At 50.5% G+C, this 17,829-nt stretch overlaps 1 protein-coding gene across 1 annotated transcript; it reads left to right on the forward strand.

Annotated features, from left to right (window-relative positions):
- The first annotated feature begins 2,453 nt into the window (after positions 1-2,453).
- On the forward strand, positions 2,454-17,546 carry AQP4 (aquaporin 4). The gene is made up of 5 exons (XM_054179652.1): positions 2,454-2,586; positions 7,431-7,845; positions 9,861-10,025; positions 10,705-10,785; positions 16,538-17,546. Exons 1-5 carry the CDS (start codon positions 2,555-2,557, stop codon positions 16,814-16,816), a joined length of 972 nt encoding a protein of 323 aa, XP_054035627.1. The 5' UTR covers positions 2,454-2,554; the 3' UTR covers positions 16,817-17,546.
- Positions 17,547-17,829: the final 283 nt, after the last annotated feature.

Consider the following 17,829-nt stretch of genomic DNA (forward strand, 5'->3'; position numbering starts at 1 on the left):
AAGACCTGCAGAGGAACATCCTAACTGAAATCTTTTCACTGTGAGGAACTCCTCCTGCAGCCTTGACATATGAAGTCAGGTGGTGAGTATAGTGTAGGCTGGGTGTAAGTGGCAGTGTGACAGTGTCAGGACTTGAGGCTTCTGGCATCACCAGAGCAGGTTGTGAAGGGCACAAACTGAGAAACCAAACACGGTCTCTTCCAACCTTAGTTACTGTGAATGAGCAGAGCTGTGTAGTGATGACTGTACCAACTCTAGACTGTGCTTAAGACATAAGTAAACAAAGCAATTGAGAACAAGACAAGCAAACAAAAAATAATAGAAAGAGAGAATCACAGACTCAGAGAATCACAGAATTGGAGTGGTTTGGGTTGGAAGGGATCTTAACAATCACCTAGTTCCAACCCCCTTGGTTCCAACATCTCCTACCAGACTAAGCTGCTCAAGGATCTATGCAACCTGGCTTTCAACACTTCCAGGACTGCAGCCCCCACAAACCTTCTGAGCAACCTGTTCCAGTACCTCACCACCTTCATGGAGAAGAATTTCTTCCTAATGGCTCATCTAAATCCAGCTTCTTCCAGTTTAAAGCCATTGCTCCTTTCCTGCCACTCCATGCCTTTGTTGAAAGTCCCCCTTCAGATACTGGAAGGCTGCTCTAAGGTCTCCCCGGAGCCTTCTCTTCTCCAGGCTGAACAACCCCAACTCTCTCAGCCTTGTCATCACGGCAGAGGAGCTGCAGCCCTCTGATCATCTCTCTTTTCCTTTTGCCCTCAAGCTGTGAATGCCTCTTTATGACATGTCTTGAGGGGGAGAGCAGGCAAACACGTGAGAGGAACACCCACATTCGTACCTCAGGATCACCTTGCATTTGCCACATGCCATGCCCAGTCAGTATTTAACACACAGGCATGACTTCTCTGATTGCTGTGTGTACAAAAGCGCCCAGCACCCCTTGAATTGGTAGTGTTATACATTATACCTGCTTTCCACTGGTGTCAATTATTACCTACAACCTCCCAGCAGATACCAAGAAATTGCTTTCTGCCCATGGCTTCTGTTCCCAAAGAAGATCTTCAGCTTTTGTACTGTTTTCTTACATTCAGAAAGATTATCTGGTCCAGTGTGTCCAGCACATGCCAAACTGTGATCCTTTCTCTGTGGCTGCATGGATGCCTTGCAGTAAATGTTCTTTCTGCCCACATGCCATTTTAACCTGATTTAACACTTGAACAACCTGTCCTTTAAAATGTTTTGTATAGAACTTAAGCACAGATATTTTGTTTTGCACAGCATGCAAAGGTCTAAGTCCTGCTTAGAGCTGCAGTCCTTGCCCTGCTCTGGCAGGGGGGGTGGACTCAATGATCTTTGGAGGTCCCTTCCAACCCCTAACATCCTCTGACTCCTGTTACTGGAGGGGGGGGGGGGGGGGGGAGGAGGGGGAAGTAAAGCCTTTTCTAGATGTTTTGCTCCATTTCACCCCTTCCTCCTTCAAGTGAGGGTATTCATGAGTTCTCTAACAAAGTAAGTATGCCTGTCAACCTAGGTGATGCTCATTTTATTCTTCTTATATGTAGGGCTCTCTGTTCACTGGGTTGTTTTCATGTTGTAGATTCACTGGGTCCTTCACCAAGTGAGGACCATCTGAACTTCCACAACAGCCTTACGGCCTCATTTCAACAGTTAGTGACCTTCACAGGCTTTCCACACCAGGCAAAGCTTTCTTGAATTTGGTAGCTTCCAGCCTCACAGAATGGTGGGGGGTGGAAGGGACTTCTGGAGATCATCTAGTCCAACCCCCCTGTTAAAGCAGGGTCGTCTAGATCAGGTTGCACAGGAACACAACCAGGTGTTTTTTTCAGTCACCAGAGGAGACTCCTCCACAACTTTGTCTCTTTGGTAACCAGCAGAGTTCTTGTAGGTACAGGTGGGAGATAAAGGTCCCTGGCTTCAGAGTTGCTTAGACTTTGTTGTTTTTTTTCTTACTTTGATACAACAAGTGGCAGAGAAGAAACTGAGAACCCTTTGAGCCTTTCTCAACGGTGTGTAGCCCGTGCTGTAGAATCGTTTTGGCTGGAAAAGCCCTTTAAGATCGTTGTGTCCAGACATTCTCTAACTCTGACAAGGCTGGTGCTAAACCATGGCCCTCAGCATCACATCTCTGCGGCTTTTAAACACCTCCATGGATGGGGATTCAACCACCTCCCCAGGCAGCCTGTTGCAGTGTTTAAAACCCTTTCAGGGAAGAAGTTTCTTCTAATGTCGACCCTAACCCTGCCCTGGCACCCTCCGAGGCACAGCGGGGCTCGCTGCAGCCCGGCCGCCCCTCTCCAGCCAGCCCACAGCCCCCAGTCCGTCTGGATAGCCACATGACCGCAGCCCTGGCCCCGACAGTGTCCCGGGCCCGCCGGCAGCAGCAGGTCGGGCAGCGCGGTGCCGGCAGCCGCATGGTCGAGCTCCGCCGCACCGCCGCCGCCGCCCCCCCGCCCCGCGCCCCGGGGCCACCCCGGCCAGCGCCGCTCGCCCGCCGCCGCTCAGCGCCCGCCCGGGAGGAATGAGCGACGGAGCGGCCGCTCCGCGCCGCGGGTGAGTGCGGGCCCTCCGCGGGGTGCGAAGGCGGGAGGCAGGGAGGGAGAGAGGAGGAGAGGGGGTGGCCCGGGGGTGGCCCACCCAAAACCAAGCTGACTTTATGGGGAAGCTGGAGGGACGGGGGCAGGGGTGCGCGGCGGCTCCTTCTCCGCTCCCGCGGGGACCGGGACCCCGCATCCAAAGTTGTTCAAAGCTGGGAGGAGAGCGCAGCCGGGCAGCCCTCGCTACCCCAGGCGGGGGTTTGGAGGGGGGGGTAGGGGGTGGGTATGTGTCTGCGAGGTGCTTTTCACCTCCGTTTTGCTCCCGGGGCGGCGGGCTCCCTCCTGCCCGATGGCTCTAGCGGAGCCCTTGGAGTGGGGCAGAGAATTGCAAATCCACACACACACCCCCCACACACACACCCCCGGCACTCACTGCTTCTCCGCACCCTAAAACTTTGTTACCTTCGCCACTTGGCAACGGGGAGAGAGCGGTGTGCGCGGCCAGCCCAGTTCCCCCCCTGCCATAACGCAGCAGGACCGGGCTGCCCAGTCTGCCCTCCCCACCTCCCGCTGATAACCACCAGTCGCTTCCCCAGCATTGCTCTGGGGAATGGGGCAAAACGGTTCAACCAAGCCCTGCGACAGTGAATTTGTTTTGCAGCGGCAGCCTTGGACCCTTTCTCCCCCCAGCGCTAGCAGGTGGGTGCCCGATGCCCATTTGAGCCGCGGCGGCGGTGCCAGCACAGCTCGGGGGTGTCCTGGTGTGCTGCGAGGGTGTCACTGCCAATAGCAGCCCCTGGAAATAGCTGCCGCACGCACCCAGCTGCTGTGCCACCGTGCGGTCCTGTGCAGCGGCTGGCTGCCAGCCCACGGCCAGGCTCCTGCAGGTCGTAGTTAGAGCTGTAGAAATACCATTTGGCTTTTGTACTGTGGCTCTTGCTGGTGTGAGGGAGCTGGGGTTGTTTGGTCAGGAGTAAAGGAGGCTGAGGGGAGACCTCCTCACTCTCTACAACTCCCATGCAGAGAAGTTGGAGCCAGGTGGGGTTTGGTCTCTTCTCCCTAGTAGGAAGTGACAGGATGGGAGCAATTGGCCTGCAGTTGCACCAGGGGAGGTTTAGGTTGCACGTTAGTATTAGAAGCATCTTCAATGAAAGGGTTTTCAACCACAAAGATGATCTGGAGCACCTCTGCTATGAGGATAGGCTGAGTGAGCTGGGGTTGTTCAGCCTGGAGAAGGGAAGACTCCAGCTGGACTTTAGAGCTGCCTTCCAATACTTGAAGGGATCATAGAATCATAGGATGTTAGGGGTTGGAAGGGACCCCTAGAGATGTTCGAGTCCAACCCCCCTGCCAGAGCAGGACCATAGAATCCAGCAGAGGTCACACAGGAACACATCCAGAAGGGGCTTGAATGTCTCCAGAGAAGGAGACTCCACAACCTCCCTGGGCAGCCTGTTCCAGTGCTCTGTGACCCTCACAGTGAAGAAGTTCCTCCTTATGTTGAGACGGAACCACCTGTGCTGGAGTTTCTATCTGTTGTTCCTTGTTCTATCCCAGGGGGCAACTGAGCAGAGCCTGTCCCCTCCCTCTTGACCCACAGCCCTCAGATATTTATACACATGTATTAAATCCCCTCTCAGCCTTCTCTTCTCCAGACTAAAAAGCCCCAGGGCTCTCAGCCTCTCCTCACAGGGCACCTACTCCAGTCCCTTCATCATCCTGGTGTTTTCTGCTGGTATCCAAGGAGGAAATTCACTTGGAGAACTTTTGTTGTTGTTAAAACTTGTTATTTTGATCTGAAAAAGCGCAGATTTTCCCACCAAGCAAAATGGTACTTCTGGAAAGGTTTCATTGTAATAGTCACTGTTGTGCTTTGTTTTCTGAAGCATTGGTGGGTTTGTTCCTTTTGCATGGAGGCAAAGCAAACCATGAACTGCAGTTGTGCATTATGGAAGACTGATGGAAAATAAAGTTATTTTTAAATCCCCTCCTTTCCCATCATATCTGCCCCTTTCCCACCCCACCTGCCCCATTTTCCCCCTTTTTCTCCTCAGATCCCAGAGCACCTGGGCTCTGTTGCAGTCTCCTCCCACCCCAGGTGTGGACACTTGGCCCTTCCTGCCCACTCCCCTTTTAACTCCCCCCCAGGAAAGGCAGCAGCCCCAAGCTGAGCCCATCTGGGCTGAGGATCCTCCTCTCATCACTGGTGAGTGCCCATGGTGCACACTGGGTGATGGTGGTGGTGACAACAAAGGCCGGGGGGCCTGGTGGCCCCCCGGTTGTTAGGGCAATGATTGATGACTACTCTGATATCACCCATGGGTGCTGGCTGGGCCTCCTTCCTGGGGCTGAGCTCCTCTGTGTTTTATCTTGGCTGGTTGAGGGTCTTGCCCTTGGCTCTGGGATGGGTGCAAAAATGGTGGTGGTGGAGCAGGAGCAGGCAGGGTGGAGGAGGATGGTGTAATTACACTTTAGAAAGTAAAATGCATCAGCTAGGGAATTAGCTGTCATTAGAAGTCATTAGCCAGCCCTTGTCACAGCCATAATGCAGTTTCTAGCATTACCTACTGATATTCTTGTTGGCAAGGTCAAGTCTCTCCAGCTTCTGAAGCAGGCTAATTTCATCAGGAATGGATTTTTATCTTGTCTTGAAGTTCCAGCACAGAGAGAGAATTCAGATGCTTCAGGTTCTCTGGCTTAAAGATTTCAATCTGATTTTCACCAGCATGTAATTCCTTCAGCAGCTGGCAGGAAGGCTGCAGAGGGACTTTTCATGAGGGTGTCTAGCAATGAGTCTAGGGAGAATGGTTTGAAGCTGAGGGAGAGCAGGGTTAGGCTGGAACTTAGGGAGAGGTTCTTCAGTATAAGGATGGTGAGACACTGGAACAGGTTGCCTAGAGAGGTTGTGGCTGGCCCCCTCCCTGGAGGTGTTCAAGACCAAGTTAGATGAGGCCTTGAGCAACCAAATCTAGTTGAGAGGCATCCCTGCCCATGGAGGGAGGGAGGTTGGAGCAGATGATCTCTAAGGTCCCTTCCAACCTGAGCCATTCTATGATTTTATAGGAGGTATTCAGGAGGAGACTTGATAGGGTGCTTGGTTGCATGGTTTAGTTGATTAGGTGGTGTTGGATGATGGGTTGGACATGGATCTTGAAGGTCTCTTCCAACCTGGTCTGGTCTCCTAGTCTAGTCTAGTCTAGTCTCCCACCCAAATCTCTGTGATCACTTCCCAAGCACTTTGCAACAGCCACTTGCAGGAGATAATGCCATTTTTTGCTCTCATCTGAGAGTCTGGAGATCTAAGATAGAGCTCAAATGACCTGTGCAAAACACACAGTAAATTAGCATAAGAAATGAGGCAGAGAAGCAACTTTTTTTTTTGTTCCAGTCAGGGGATTAAATTGCCTTTCCCTAACTCCCTGCAACTCCTGAGAAATTCATGGGCCATTCCTCTTGCAAGAACTTGAAAAGGGCAGACGTGCCTCTTCTGCTGCCTTCTGATGCAAGTGGTATTAAATATGCATTGTAGCTCCGCTCCCTCAGATAACTGAGCGTAAATTCATCCATCTTCCGCTTAACAATTCTGTTCCCAAATGTAGCAGCTGAATACTCTCCTTTGTTTTCTCTCCTTTGTTTTTTTGGAGGGGGTTGGAGTTTTGGTTGTGGGTTTTGTTTGGGTGTTTTTTCCTTTTCCCTTTTGTTTTTAGAGCAGAGTCTTGTTAGCATTCCTCAGAAACTCATTAAAATGCTTCCCTTTTGGCTTATTCTCCTAATTTATTAATACCACAAATAACTTTTTCTTTGGTGACCCACTTTCATAGGTATCTGAGCATCAAGCAAAATTGTAGCTCATCAGGAAGGCAGCACAGGCTAATAAACAGCATCTCCAGACAGAGGAAAAGCAAGGCACTTTCTTTCCTCGCCCCACAGAGGTCTCCACACCACACAGACAGAACACATTGCTGTGTTCCACAGCTTACTTGGCCCCCCCCTTAGCCCAAAAGAATGCACTTCATCGATTGTGTGATGGATGGAAAGGTCAGGATTTAGGATTGCAGCTGTTCCCCTGGCTGAATTCAATTTTTGCCCAACATCCACACTGAAGAAACTGCTCTTTGCATAAATATAAATTGAAGTATTGGTCTCTGTGAGTGTTCAAACAAATAGACTTTCTCTTACAGCTCCTAGGGCAACCTCCCAGTACTACACTGTTACCAAAACCATTAGGGTTTGACTGAAAACCTGCTTTCTATTGAATTATCATGCCTGCTGTGTGAGAGGTACAGATTGGATTAGAACATTGAGCAGGAAGAACCTCCCCTGAAAGGGTTCTCAAAGCCTGGCACAGGCTGCCCAGGGAGGTGGTTGAATCCCCACCCCTGGAGGTGTTTCAAAGAGGCAAAGATGTGGTGCTGAGGGTTTAGCCCCAGCCTTGGTAGAGTTTAGAGAATGGCTGGGCTCAATGATCTTAGAGGGCTTCTCCAACTGAAATGGTTCTGTGATTCTCTGAAAGTCAAAAGGCTGCTGGAAGTGGTAGGGCTGCACAGGCTTGAATTCAGGAAGAGGTCAAGAAGTGTAGGATAGGCTTATTTCCATGCTTCAACAGACAGAGAGGCTGCTTCTTGTGAGCCAAGGCTTTACAGACAGACTTACTGCAAGGGGTGATTGATGACCCTGTGTCCTGCAGACTACCCAACACTGCTGCTGTTTTAAGGGCACTCTGCTCTGTGGTTGCCCCAGCCCTTGCATCCTCAGCATTGCTGCCCCCTCTCCAAAGTCTGCTGGATGATAGCAGTTCCCTCACAGGAGAGCACAAGGCTTGTTTGGTGACATCTCACAAAGCTTTGCTTTCCATTTCAGTAAGTGTGGACGTCTGTGTCAGTGTGAGAGCATCATGGTGGCCTTCAAAGGAGTCTGGACTCAGCCCTTCTGGAAGGCTGTGTCAGCAGAATTTTTGGCCATGCTCATTTTTGTCCTGCTCAGCCTCGGCTCCACGATCAACTGGGGTGGAGCAGAGAAACCCCTGCCCACGGACATGGTCCTTATCTCCCTCTGCTTTGGGCTCAGCATCGCAACCATGGTGCAGTGCTTTGGACACATCAGTGGAGGCCACATTAACCCTGCTGTGACCGTGGCGATGGTCTGCACGAGGAAGATCAGCCTCGCCAAGTCTGTCTTCTACATCGTTGCCCAGTGCCTGGGAGCCATCGTGGGTGCTGGCATCCTATACCTGGTCACACCACCCAGCGTGGTGGGAGGGCTGGGCGTCACTGCGGTAATCACTTCTCCTCCAGCTCTTGCACTAGACTAGCTTAGAGCCTAAGGGAATGTAATCAGGGTCAAAGAGAGCTCAAGCAGAGACTTTAAGAGCTTGCTGGTTTATCTAGGCAAGGCTTAAAGCTCTTGTGGTGGGTTGAAATTTTGTGGTGGGTTGAAACTTCCCCTCCCCGCCCCACCCCCCCAACATTAACTTTGCCAGACCAGCTCAGGTGGAAGCAAATGGAAGCTGTATTTACAAGCAGGACTACAATCTACAATGGGATGCAATGAATCTGTACAAAATAAGCAGGATTTGCAATACTTAGAGGTAATTACAAGTAACAAAACAGCACAAGAACCTCCCCTGGCTAAAGACCAGGGGAAGCTACTAGCTTCTCCTTTTCTGTCCCTGCCCTGTACAAAAGGGAGAAAGGAGCCGAGAAAGTTGCTGTTAGACTTAACCAAAACAGTGCAGCCAAGGTCAGGCAGAAGCAAGTTAGCATCTCTCCAGAGTGAAAGCATCAAGAAGAGCAGAGGAAATTGTTTTGGCACAACCAGTTTAAGCTCCTTATCTCTCCAGTGCTATTGTTTAGAATTACCTTTCTTCTCCTTTTCACACCCAATAGTGATTTATTTACATTTTACTCCTTTTCCTGCTCAAGATCTGTGAAAGATTTAAAAGGCTGAGCCTAAACCCACCACAGCTCATCCTTTAGGATGGCTTTATGCCGTGCAGCATCCCTGGCTGCCGTTCTCTAGGAGTTCTCTTGCCTAGAACTTCCCCAGCTCTGATGTCAGCAGGTTGTGTTCATTTGCATCCCAGCCTTTTAACTAACACATGGGTTGACATGCCATTTTATTGTGGGCTGGGGAGGAGGAGGAGATGAATTCTCTGGTCATCATGTTGGGGAGTGGGGGGGAAAACCCCATCAGTTTAAAATGCCATACTTTCTGAGACAGATTGTGCCTTAGATTTCAAGCCTCGCTCTAAACCCATGAAGGAATGCCATCAGTTAGCCCCATTGCAGGACTTATTAAAGATGCACTTGAGCTGCACACTGCTGAATTTGTAATTGAAATTGAAATTAATTAAGTCAGGGCTAATTAGTGAATTTATAATTGAATAGTAAATTACAGTGCTCCCAAGAATAAGGAAATAAATAATAAAATGGGGAAGTGCAGCATTTGCAAATCCTTGTGTAAAAAAATAAATCAGGCTGCTGCAGTCTTAACTTTGAAGCTCTTTGGTGGATGGTACTGTGGAGTCTTCTGGTCTCAAGTCCAGAGGTAATTTTCCATGGCTCTCAAAATATCCATATCTATTGTTTAATATATATAAAGAAGCTTTTAAAGGGAGAAAAGTTGGGGGGGGGGGGGGGGAAGACCTAAAGCTCTAAATTTCATTGTTGATTTTCAGTGTCCCATTTAGAAAGAGTTTTTCCTGAGGCATACTTCATGTAGGTGATGTGTGGTGGGTTGAGATTACCACCCCCCCCGCCAAACTAAGTGGGAGAGCTACCCCCAAAGTAAACTGCCAGAGCAGCTCAAGTTTGGGATGGAAGCAAACAAAGCTCTAGTTACAGGCAAACTACAATCTGGAAATACGAAATGCAATGAATATGCACAAAATATACAGGAGCTGTGCAGTAGATGTATATATTTGCAATATATATACAACACAGAAACTCCTCAGACCCCCCCTGGATGGATCCAGGGGGACTGTTCACCTCCTCACAGAGTAGTCAAAACAGCTTCCCTTGGCAAGGCCATGGAAGAGAGAGCAAGCAGAGGTGACAGAAGAAAAGAGAACTGTTTATGCCCCTTCTCTATACCCCCATCAGCAGGCCAATGAATTACATGGACCTTAGCACTATTTTGTGTCCTATGGTAACAGTTTTGCTTCCAGCCTTTGCAGTCAGGGGCTGGGCTCAAGTTCCCCCTTCAAACCGGTCCCGGGGGGGTGGGGGTGGCTCTCTGATGTACCAAATCGCCTTTACTTCATCTCCGGTGTTTTCTGTTCCCTCCTTCCAGGTACATGGGGATCTCTCTGCTGGCCACGGGCTCCTGGTGGAGCTGATAATTACCTTCCAGCTGGTTTTCACTATTTTTGCCAGCTGTGATGCGAAGCGCAGCGATGTCACCGGCTCCGTGGCTTTAGCGATTGGGTTGTCGGTTGCAATCGGACATTTGTTTGCTGTAAGTTACTGGCTTCCCTTGATGGGGGAGGAAATAGAATCCCTTGTCCCTCTGTGGCTGCTTCAGGAGTGTGTGGAAAAACTCTGTGCCCTTTACAGCTGCTGGAGGTGTATCATAGAGTGGTTTGGGTTGAAAGGGACCTTAAAGATCATCATCCAGTTCCAGCCCCCCTGCCATGGGCAGGGACACCTCCTACTGAACCAGGTTGCTCAAGGCCAACCTGGCTTTCAACACTTCCAATGGAGCCTCTGCAATTTTTCTAGTCCACCAGTTCCACTACCTCACCACCCTCATGGGGAAGGATTTAATCCTCATTTCTCATCTAAATCCAGCTTCTTCCAGCTTGAAGTCATCACCCCTCATCCTGTCACTCCAGGCCTTTGTCAAAAGTCCTCCTCCAGCTCCCCTATACCCCCCTTCAAATACTGGACGGATATGGTTGCTATATTCTTCATGGATCCTCACCAAAACCCTTTAGAGTAGCAGAAGGGTAAGGTTAGGTAACCTAACCATGGGTAGGCTGTTGCATTGGAGGTTTTCTGCCTGTTTATGTGATGACTTAGTTAATGTTCTGAGAAGACCCAGGGAGGGTGGTGATACTTGCTGCCAAGCAAAACCAGCCATTGAATGGCCATCCCCAAGACTTTAATAACAGGTAACATTCTTGTCCTTGCTTTAGATCAATTACACTGGTGCCAGCATGAACCCTGCTCGATCATTTGGACCTGCTGTCATCATGGGCAGATGGGAGAACCAATGGGTAACTGCTTTCATGCTTCCTTCACCATAGTGACAAACAGCTCTCAGGATTCTTCATACATCATTGGCTGTTAGTTGTCTGTCCCAGTATGTCCAATAGAGCAGTTTAAACTGGAAGTGTTTGAAGGGTGTCCAGCAGGTCTAGGGAGGTTCTCCTCTCCTTCCACTCTGCCCTGGTGAGACCACACCTGGAATACTATGTCCAGTTTTGGGCTCCCCAGTTCAAGAGAGGCAGGAGTAGAATCATAGAATCAATAAGGTTGGAAAAGACCTCAGAGATCATCAAGTCCAACCTGTCACCCAACACCTCCTGACAACTAAACCATGGCTTCAAGTGCCACAGCCAATCCCCTCTTGAACACCTCCAGGGACGGTGACTCCACCACCTCCCTGGGCAGCACATTCCAATGGCTAACAGTCTGCTGGAGAGAGTCCAAGGGAGGCTGTAAGGATGCTGAAGGGATTTGAACATCTCTCCGTGGTTTAGTTGATTAGATAGTGTTGGATGATAGGTTGGACTTGATCTTGAAGGTCTTTACCAACCTGGTTTATTCTAGTCTGTGAAGGCTGAGAGCCCTGGGGCTGTTTAGCCTGGAGAGGAGAAGGCTGAGAGGGGATCTGATCGATGTCTATAAATATCTGAGGGGTGGGTGTCAAGAAGAAGGGGCCAGGCTCTTTGTAGTGGTGCCCAGTACAAGGAGCAATGAATACAAACAGGAACCCAGGACATTTCACCTCAACATGAGGAGAAGCTTCTTTATTGTGAGGGTACTGGAGCCCTGGAGCAGGCTGCACTGAGAGGTTGTGAAGTCTCCCTCTCTGGAGACTTTCAAGACTCACCTGGATGCATTCCTGTGTGGCCTGCCCTGGGTGATCCTGCTTTGGCAGGGGGGTTGGACTCGATCTCCAGAGGTGCCTTCCAACCCCTACCATTATGTGATTCCCTGTGGTGCTGAGAGGCATGGCTTAGTGGTGACCTGGTGGTGCTAGGTTAATGATTGGACTTCATGACCTTGGGTAGTCTTTTCCAGCCTTAATGATGCTATGATTGTGTGATGGAGGCCATCCCAGGGGAGGGAAAGCGCTGACCTGCCAAAGCTGTGGTCTAAAGCTCCCTGCCAAGGGCTGCAGTGCAGTCTCCAGCACAGCAGTGTGGTGTTCAGAAGCTGTTCTGTGGAGGTTGTAGCTGGGGTGGTCTAAAGCTCCTTGCCAAGGGCTGCAGTGCAGTCTCCAGCACAGCAGTGTGGTGTTCAGAAGCTGTTCTGTGGAGGTTGTAGCTGGGGTGGTCTAAAGCTCCCTGCCAAGGGCTGCAGTGCAGTCTCCAGCACAGCAGTGTGGTGTTCAGAAGCTGTTCTGTGGAGGCTGTAGCTGGGGTGGTCTAAAGCTCCTTGCCAAGGGCTGCAGTGCAGTCTCCAGCACAGCAGTGTGGTGTTCAGAAGCTGTTCTGTGGAGGCTGTAGCTGGGGTGGTCTAAAGCTCCTTGCCAAGGGCTGCAGTGCAGTCTCCAGCACAGCAGTGTGGTGTTCAGAGGCTGTTCTGTGGAGGCTGTAGCTGGGGTGGTCTAAAGCTCCTTGCCAAGGGCTGCAGTGCAGTCTCCAGCACAGCAGTGTGGTGTTCAGAGGCTGTTCTGTGGAGGCTGTAGCTGGGGTGGTCTAAAGCTCTTTGCCAAGGGCTGCAGTGCAGTCTCCAGCACAGCAGTGTGGTGTTCAGAGGCTGTTCTGTGGAGGCTGTAGCTGGGGTGGTCTAAAGCTCTTTGCCAAGGGCTGCAGTGCAGTCTCCAGCACAGCAGTGTGGTGTTCAGAGGCTGTTCTGTGGAGGCTGTAGCTGGGGTGGTCTAAAGCTCTTTGCCAAGGGCTGCAGTGCAGTCTCCAGCACAGCAGTGTGGTGTTCAGAGGCTGTTCTGTGGAGGCTGTAGCTGGGGTGGTCTAAAGCTCTTTGCCAAGGGCTGCAGTGCAGTCTCCAGCACAGCAGTGTGGTGTTCAGAGGCTGTTCTGTGGAGGCTGTAGCTGGGGTGGTCTAAAGCTCTTTGCCAAGGGCTGCAGTGCAGTCTCCAGCACAGCAGTGTGGTGTTCAGAGGCTGTTCTGTGGAGGCTGTAGCTGGGGTGGAAAGGAAAGCATACAAAAAGTTCAACCCAAAAAGCTCAATCCAGCGAGACTGAGAGACTTGAGCTGCTAGAGAGGAAAATCCTCTGAGGCAGATTGCAGCCCCCCAGACATGCTGGTGAGAAGCTGTGGAAGTAATTCTGTCAGCTTCACGTTTCACCTGGTTCTGCAGCAAACTGGGGCAAACCTAGAAAATGAGAGCAGAGACCCTCTGTGATCTGCTTCCCAGGGGAGAACCTGCCTCAGCAAATGCCTGTGGTAAGAGATGAAGGGGGTTGCAGTCTGGTCTTCGCAGACCAGACCAGATGTTACCTGCTTCAATTTGAAAGCCTCAGCTTAACTAGGAGAGTTTGTGCAGGAAACAAATTGGATGAACAGATTGGGAGTGATGCAGTCATTTGCTGTAGCATCCCTCTAGGAGTCTTATTAAAATACCAATTCACATTTTGAAGGGGAGGGGTGGGCTGCAGCCCTGACCCCCACCTTGGCTTGCATCAGAAGAAGCTTGGCCAGCAGGTTGAGAGAGGTGATTCTGCTGCACTGCCCTGGTGAGACCTCACCTGCAGTGCTGTGTCCAGCTCTGGGAACCCCAACACAAGAAAGACATGGACCAGAGGAGGGCTACAAAGATGATCAGAGGGGCTGGAGCACCTCTCCAGTGAAGGCAGGCCGAGGGAGTTGTCAGCCTGGAGGCTCCAGGGAGACCTCGTAGCTGCATTTTAATATCTGAATGGGACCTACAGGAAGGCTGGGGAGGGACTGTGTAGAAGGGCCTATGGTGACAGGATAAGGGGCAGTGGTTTGAAAACAAGGGGAGATTTAGGTTGGATGTCAGGAGGAAGTTCTGCACAGTGACAGTGGTGAAATCCCTGGAACAGGTTGCCCAGGGCTGTGGTTGAGGCCCCAACCCTGGAGACATTCAAGACCAGGCTTGAGGTGGACCTGGGCAGCCTGACCTAGTCAGAGGTGCCCCTGATGAGTGCAGGGGGGGTGGACAAGATGACCTTTGAGGGTCCCTTCCAACCCAATGCAATCTGTGAATCTGTAAATAGAATAGAATTAACCAGATTGGAAAAGACCTCAAAGATCATCAAGTCCAACCTGTCACTCAACACCATCTGATCAAGTAAACCATGGCACCAAGTGCCTCATCCAGGCTCTTCCTAAACACCTCCAGTGATGGTGACTCCACTACCTCCCTGGGCAGCACATTCCAATGGCCAATCTCTCTTTCTGGGAAGAACTTTTTCCTAACATCCAGCTTAAACCTCCCCTGGCACAGCTTGAGACTGTGTCCTCTTGTTCTGGTGCTGCTTGCCTGGGAGAAGAGACCAACCCCCACCTGGCTACAACCTCCCTTCAGGGAGTTGGAGAGAGCAAGAAGGTCTCCCCTGAGCCTCCTCTTCTCCAGGCTAAGCAACCCCAGCTCCCTCAGCCTCTCCTCACAGGGCTGTGCTCCAGACCCCTCCCCAGCTTTGTTGCCCTTCTCTGGACACCTTCCAGCATCTCAATATCTTTCCTCATCTGAGGAGCCCAGAACTGGAAACAGGACTCAAGGTGTGGCCTAACCAGTGCTGAGCACAGGGCAGAATAACCTCCCTGCTCCTGCTGGCCACACTGTTCCTGATGGCAGGCCAGGATGCCCTTGGCCTTCTTGGCCACCTGGGCACACTGCTGGCTCATGTTCAGTCTACTATTAACCAGTGCCTCAAGGTCCCTCTCTGCCTGGCTGCTCTCCAGCCGCTCTGACCCCAGCCTGTAGCACTGCCTGGGGTTGCTGTGGCCACTGTGTAGAACCCCGCACTTAGATGTGTTCAATCCCATGCCAAGGAGAGCACTTGTAGGATCTGCATACTGCAGTGCATGTAAGGATTTTCTTGATTTTTTTGGAAGTCTGAATCCCACATTGCTCCCACTGCAGCTAACAAGAGAAGCAGCATTGTCTTCAGGCCCTAAGGCTCCAATTCTGCAAACACGATACCATGTGTAACTTTGTTCCCAGGAGTTATCCTATTGAGGCAGATTTTTCCCACTTCTCAGGGGCTGGCTTGTTCCTACCAAAAACTGCTGTAGTTTTTCACAAGATTAATTATCCATACTCTGAGGGAGCCTGCCATTTATAACTAAAGCTATAAACCATAAACAAATGTGCCATGGAGAAACTTGCAGGAGAAGCTTAGCTACTGTTCTGGTCACTTGAGACACCCTTTTCCTCCAGAGCAGTGATATTGGCATTGACAGGAGCCAGGGGGCTTCTGCACCTCAGAATCACCAAGGTTGGAAGAGACCTCAAAGATCATCAAGTCCAACCTGTCACCACAGACATCATGACTAAACCATGGCACCAAGTGCCACATCCAATCCTCTCCTGAACACCTCCAGGGGTGGTGACTCCACCACCTCCCTGGGCAGCACATTCCAATGGCCAACAACTCTTTCTAGGAAGAACTTTCTCCTCACCTCCAGCCTAAACTTCCGCTGGTGCAGCTTGAGACTGTGTCCTCTTGTTCTGGTGCTGGGTGCCTGGGAGAAGAGACCAACCCCCACCTGGCTATGACCTCCCTTCAGGGAGTTGGAGAGAGCAATAAGGTCTCCCCTGAGCTTCCTCTTCTCCAGGCTAAACAATCCCAGCTCCCTCAGCCTTTCCTCCTAACATTACAGATCTGCTGCCTGTCCTGCTGCACTAATTGTCCTACACAGTTGTGTACATCACTTGTACTTGCTTATTACATCCTCATTTGGCTACCTGCCTGTTGGATTCTGTGGGACCAGAAGCCATGTTTTGGAAATGTGACTCTCAGATACCAAAGTGGAACTGTCTGTGTGTTCACTGGGAAAGGTTTGCTTCTAAGTTCATTGTCCCTGGGGGTGAAAATGCAGACAGAAAATCAGTTTTCTGCACTGCTGGCTCGCTTGTGTAGCATCTTGCAGGCAGTCTGTATATGTTGCTTTGGCAGGGGGGTTTGACCCAATGATCTTTGGAGGTCCCTTCCAGCCCCTAATATTCTGTGCTTGTCTAACAGCTAGCAGTGAGCAATAAAAATTTAGAGGAAGCCTCTTGGAAAGAGGTGAATCAATAAACCTTGACCTAACTATTTCTGTTGGAAGGTGTAGGACTGCTTCTCTTGAACATGTCCAGAGAAGGGCAACAAAGCTGGGGAGGGGTCTGGAGCACAGCCCTGTGAGGAGAGGCTGAGGGAGCTGGGGTTGCTTAGCCTGGAGAAGAGGAGGCTCAGGAGAGACCTTCTTGCTCTCTCCAACTCCCTGAAGGGAGGCTGTAGCCAGGAGGGGGTTGGTCTCTTCTCCCAGGCAAGCAGCACCAGAACAAGAGGACACAGTCCCAAGCTGCACCAGGGGAATTTTAGGCTGGAGGTGAGGAGAAAGTTCTTCCCAGAGAGAGTTGTTGGCCATTGGAATGTGCTGCCCAGGGAGGTGGCGGAGTCACCATCCCTGGTGGTGTTCAGGAGGGGACTGGATGTGGCACTTGGTGCCATGGTTTAGTTAGTCATGATGCGCTGGGTGACAGGTTGGACCTGACAATCACTGAGGGCTTTTCCAACCTTATTGATTCCATGATTCTACACTTTTCTCTGGCTTCTTCATTTGCTCTGGAGCTTAATGCTTGCCTCTATTTGCCACCTCTTTCTGCAGGTGTATTGGGTGGGACCAATAATAGGAGCAGTGCTTGCTGGTGCCCTGTACGAGTACGTCTACTGCCCGGACGTGGAGCTGAAGCGCCGCTTTAAAGATGTCTTCAGCAAGGCCACTCAGCCCTCCAAGGGCAAGTACATCGAGGTGGATGACAACAGGAGCCACGTGGAGACTGATGACCTGATCCTGAAGCCTGGCATTGTTCATGTGATCGATATTGACAGGGGTGAGGACAAGAAGGGAAGAGATCCATCCAGCGAGGTGTTGTCTTCTGTATGACTAGCAAGAAGCACTGAAAGCAGAGAGCAGCCTGCTAGCACGTCCACAGATATCCTGCCACCTATTAAAGAAACAGATCTCCTCTAAACTGAGCTCCTGCCAGCTCCTAAAATGTATGGTGTGGGCAGCTGCGTGGTCGTGGTGTCACCAAACCATACTCCTGGCTCAGCTGGAAGATCAGGACTTGGCTATAATTAGGATTCCCCATCTACTATTCCAAATTAGGAGCTGTTCCTAGTATCTTCCTTCCCTTCTTTTCCCCCAAATCAGAATGAAATCAAAAAGAGAGAGATGAAAGCTTTCTCCTTTAATAAACCAGTCAATAATGAGATGGAGAGAGAGAGATGTTTAACATTCAGATTGACAGTTAAGACATAGCAGGAAATGCCTATAGACATGAAGACCTACTTATCAGATTGTTCTTCTGACACTTAATTGGCTGTTGTCAGCTCTGATTAGAACATCTCCATCCATTAAGTGTTCTTCATGAGGTCCAGGGACAGCACCCAGAGTACTGCAAGAGTTTTGTCCCCAGACAAGCACAGGAGTTGTCGTTGCCGCTCCTGTACGTCACCAAACTACCTCTGAAAAGGAATTAACCCTGCTCTAGGTGTTAAAAATCAAATCAAACAAATTCCACCAGCCCATCAGATTTCACTCCTGCTTTGCAGTCTAAATTATATTTCCTTCAGAGAGTAAACATGAGAAAAGGAATGCTGAAGCCTGCTGTAAAAGCATCTGTCTGTCCTCTCCTGCTCCCTCCTGTCACTGTCTCTCTGGTGAAACGCTCTCCTGGGCTTTGGCTCTTGACCACGCTCGTGTTAGCAGGCTCTCAAGGTCATGCAGAGAACACAAAGGCTCTCCTGTTCCTTAACAACTCTGATAAGAGCTATCAGAAGAAAAGAAGGCCTCTCTGTTTTCAGTGCACTTGTTCAAATCCACACCTTGCTGTGCTCATTTCTCTGAACTAGAGGGTTTTAAATCACTTAACCTTTCTCACAAGAGGGTTGGAG

Source organism: Dryobates pubescens, chromosome 3 (assembly GCF_014839835.1).
Source record: "Dryobates pubescens isolate bDryPub1 chromosome 3, bDryPub1.pri, whole genome shotgun sequence".
In the NCBI taxonomy this organism is placed as follows: Eukaryota; Metazoa; Chordata; class Aves; order Piciformes; family Picidae; genus Dryobates; species Dryobates pubescens.

What these genes read in the sequence shown, in the direction of transcription:
- AQP4 (XM_054179652.1), top strand. Translation starts at nt 2,555, where the DNA reads ATGAGCGACGGAGCGGCCGCTCCGCGCCGCGG. An exon ending in GCGGCCGCTCCGCGCCGCGG is followed by an intron (nt 2,587 to 7,430) that starts GTGAGTGCGGGC and finishes TTTCCATTTCAG; the next exon opens with TAAGTGTGGACGTCTGTGTC. An exon ending in GCAGATGGGAGAACCAATGG is followed by an intron (nt 10,786 to 16,537) that starts GTAACTGCTTTC and finishes CTCTTTCTGCAG; the next exon opens with GTGTATTGGGTGGGACCAAT.